The 3,891-nt window shown below is 38.3% G+C and overlaps 1 protein-coding gene across 1 annotated transcript; it reads left to right on the forward strand.

The window, feature by feature from the left end:
- Positions 1-600: 600 nt before the first annotated feature.
- On the forward strand, positions 601-1,431 carry LOC124372598. Its single transcript, XM_046831003.1, has one exon. It carries the CDS (start codon positions 601-603, stop codon positions 1,429-1,431), a length of 831 nt encoding a protein of 276 aa, XP_046686959.1.
- Positions 1,432-3,891: the final 2,460 nt, after the last annotated feature.

Genomic DNA, 3,891 nt, shown 5'->3' on the forward strand with positions numbered 1-3,891 from the left:
GGAGCTCCTTTAAGAAGCCAAGCTCGTGAGTTAGTCTTTAATGTAAGACAGTACTTTATTTCTGAAAAAGAAAACAAGGGCCCCTTACTGCCTCTTAATAAAGCAGTGAATAGAGCCGCAGCTGCACTGTGCATAAACAAAAACACTGTAGTCAGTATTTGCAAGGAAAAAGCAAGTAAAATCAGCGAAGGAGTATGTGTAAAATTAGGGACTCCTAATAAAAAAAGAAATATTGCTAGGAGAGTGACCAGAATTGATACTTTCCAACAAGATGCAATCCGACTGCATATTTATAATTACTATGCCAGAAAAGAACACCCTACTTTAAACAAGCTACATATATCTCTGAGGGATGCAGACTTATTTCGTGGCAGCAGATCTTCATTACGAATGCTTCTTGGTGAAATTGGTTTTAAATATGAAAAAATCAATAAAAGAAGAATCTTACTGGAGAGAAATGACATTGTAGCTAAGCGTTGCCAGTTCCTTCGAAAAATCAAAAAAGAAAATTGTGAAAGTATTGTATGGATTGATGAGACATGGGTAAATGCGGGCCACTGCCCAACAAAAGGCTGGTCTGATGGTTCCACAACGGGAACGATGGCTGCACCTATAGGCAAGGGAGAAAGGCTGATCCTCCTCCATGCCGGGAGTTGCAATGGATTTATCCCTGGATGTTGCTTACTATTTAAATCTGGGGGTACTGGAGACTACCACGAAGAAATGGACGGTGTCACTATTCAAGCCTGGTTCAAGGACACGCTGCTTCCACAACTCAGTACTCCATCTACAATTGTAATGGACAATGCGTCCTACCACTCGCAACTATTGGATAAAGTTCCGAATAAATCATCAAAAAAGGCTGAGATGCAGGAATGGCTTCAGCGACATCACATTACGTTCGAAGAAGAGATGACAAAGGCGGAGCTTTTAGAGCTAATAATTCAAAATAAACCCCCAAATCCCACTTACATAATTGATGATTTAGCTCGAAAAGCTGGCCACAAGGTTGTTCGACTGACACCCTACCACTGTCATTTCAATAGCATTGAATTAATCTGGGCTCAGGTTAAGGGGTACGTCGCGAGGAACAATAAATTGTTCACCATTACAGAAACAAAAAGGTTAACTATGGAGGCAATCGAAAATGTTACCTCTGCTGAATGGAAGAAAGTCGTGGAGCACACTAAGAAAGTCATTGATGAAGCATGGAACAAAGAAGGCATCATCGAGCAGGATGTAGAACAGATGATAATCTCTATCACCGAAACCGATGAAGACGACGAGGACAGCGACGAGGAGTCAGAAAACAATGACGGAGCCTGCTTCGTAGACGACATCACCCAGGAGTTTCAGTTATTGGAAGAAGGTGATATGGACATATCGTTAAGCGGAGTTTTCCGCTTTCTCCTATTGAAGAAAATGTATTGAACTTTTCAGAATATTGAAATTTAAGATTACCGTTTGTAATAAGTGTGATGTAGTGGTATGTTGGTATCTAATAAAGTACACAAGTACATCTATATTTAACAAAAAGTGCGTTTTTGTTTTCACCTATATTATTATACTTCCACTACTATTTAAATTGATTGAAAATATTAATTAATTTCCATTAAACTATTTCTTATAGAATACCAACAGTTTTTTAAACTGGGATTTTTACTAAATTACGGAGGCCAAGATTTTAAGTTTAAAGTATTAAGATTAAAGTTATAGTTGAAGTTATAAGTAATATACTAAAAATATTCAAGATCCGTGCCACTTTTTAACAGCTGTCAGCTTTTAAATGCTAATGGCAAAAACTCCCGTTGGTATAAATTTTTTGGTTGTTTGATTATTATTACCCATTTTCATTCATGTAATTGGTTTAAATAGTTTTTATCAGTGATGTACGGCCAAATAAAACCTGTAATGCCTATGATAAGTTTTGCACATTTGTAAGACAATTTTCAGTATTAGGCTAAAACGGTATTTCTCAAGAATAATTAATTTTTGTCTCAATTTTCACCAACTTGTGTATTGTTTATATTTTGCGTATCTAAATGCAGAAGACAAGACAGCTGTACATACAATTTCTCATATTTAGCATAGGCCTATATGAGCAAAATGAATACCAATAAATAATGTAACGATCATTATATATGTTTTAATAAATATCCCATTCATCTTCTTATGGGAAGAATGAGCGTAAACCATTCATGAGTGACGAGGGACAAATCAGCTGTTTACTGTTTATATGTGGCGTGGTAGGTTTCGTTCTCGGCGGCAACAATTTGGCAACACTGTCAGCCCCACCATCCCCACTGCCCGACCGTCCCAATACTAAAGCAGTTTTAAACAGACTATATCAAGTAGCAACTAGTCGCCGAGTGTGACAGAGTTTACTAGCGTAATAGCGGCGAGTTGCAGCACGTGCTCTTATCTGTCTTTGCGTTGTTCTTGATGTTATCCTTTAAAATGAGTGAGTGAAAGTGGAGTGGGGGTGAGGTAATAGCATTACTGAACATATACAGAAAGTATCCGTGTCTTTGGGACGTAAATTCTCCCGAGTATTTGAAACGGGACTTAAAGAAACATGCTTTGAAAGTTGTGATCAAGGATTTGGAAGATGCTGGTTTGTCTGTTGACGAAGACACCCTGAAGAAGATGATTCAAAGTGATTCGGGTTACGTATCGCTTGTGGATAACAATAATGAAACAGTTTTTTACTGAATGAAAAGCTATGTTGTATTTGAAAATACAGTATTATATGGTTGAACTAATTTATTACATTTGTTAATGCATACTAATATAGAAAGATTTTTTTCTACCATCGTACGCTCTTGTATGTCAAGACTGCATGGCTATAAGCCATTCTTACGTCTTCACCATCCATAGCGAAGTTGTTAGACCTACATAATCTATGAAGTGGCGTCATAGCTGACTGCACTTCTCGCCACGAGCCCAATGTCATTCCACCTGTACTTATATCCTCTTTATCTACTGATCCAAGCGGTAAGTACGTTTGAGAAGCAGTCATTCTCAGCCAGTTGTGTATGGAGTAACGTGCTTTGATTACATGTTCAGCCGTTTCAACGTCGAGGTGAATAGGTTTGCTAAACACCCGGAACCTCGCAGCCACTATACCGAACGCATTTTCGACAACACGTCTTGTTCTAGACAATTGGTAGTTAAAAAATTCTCTCATGTAGACTTAAATTGCGATGAGAATATGGCTTCAATAAATTAGAACCCAAAGGAAAAATGTCATCACCAACCAAAACCCCCAACTCCGGTCATCCCAACAAGTTTTGTTCCAAAGCACTCAGTAAGGTTGACGTTTGAAAAATTGTACTTTCACTGGCTCTACCATCGCTACCAACAAAAATGTAACGGAAACAGTAATTTCCGTCAACGGAACCGAACAACACGATGCTGTAAGTTCCCTTGTAGTTATAGAACTTATATGTCGAATTGTATGGCCGTCTTATTTGCACATGCTTCCCATCGATTGCTCCGCAGCAGTTTGGAAAATTCCATGTCGTTTCAAAAACATTTTGGATTTCGTTCCAATCTTCTTCGATGCAAGGAACCTGTAAATAAAAAAAACAACTAAACATTTCTCTACACTTTTACATATAATCTTTCTTTTCAGGATTTGTCAACCTTGACACAAGAAGAAGAAGAAGTTACGAAGAACGGTCAGGAAGTTTGTAGTAATGGACCAGAGCAAGCACCGACCCTTCTAGGAAGTACAAAACCTAATCTTGGCCTGTCTAACAAAAGGAGTCTAAGTAACAGTGTCATGGCTACTCCATCTCGGCCGATAATAACAATCAAAACTAACTGGACAACCAAATATCCGTCACGTTTTGAATCGGCGATCAACAAGCTACAAGGCATTGCTGAGGT

This window comes from Homalodisca vitripennis, unplaced genomic scaffold (assembly GCF_021130785.1).
Source record: "Homalodisca vitripennis isolate AUS2020 unplaced genomic scaffold, UT_GWSS_2.1 ScUCBcl_3603;HRSCAF=9222, whole genome shotgun sequence".
NCBI lineage: Eukaryota > Metazoa > Arthropoda > Insecta > Hemiptera > Cicadellidae > Homalodisca > Homalodisca vitripennis.

Bases quoted from the DNA above. Each gene is read 5' to 3' on its own strand.
- LOC124372598 (XM_046831003.1), top strand. From the start codon at position 601: ATGGCTGCACCTATAGGCAAGGGAGAAAGGCTGATCCTCCTCCATGCC.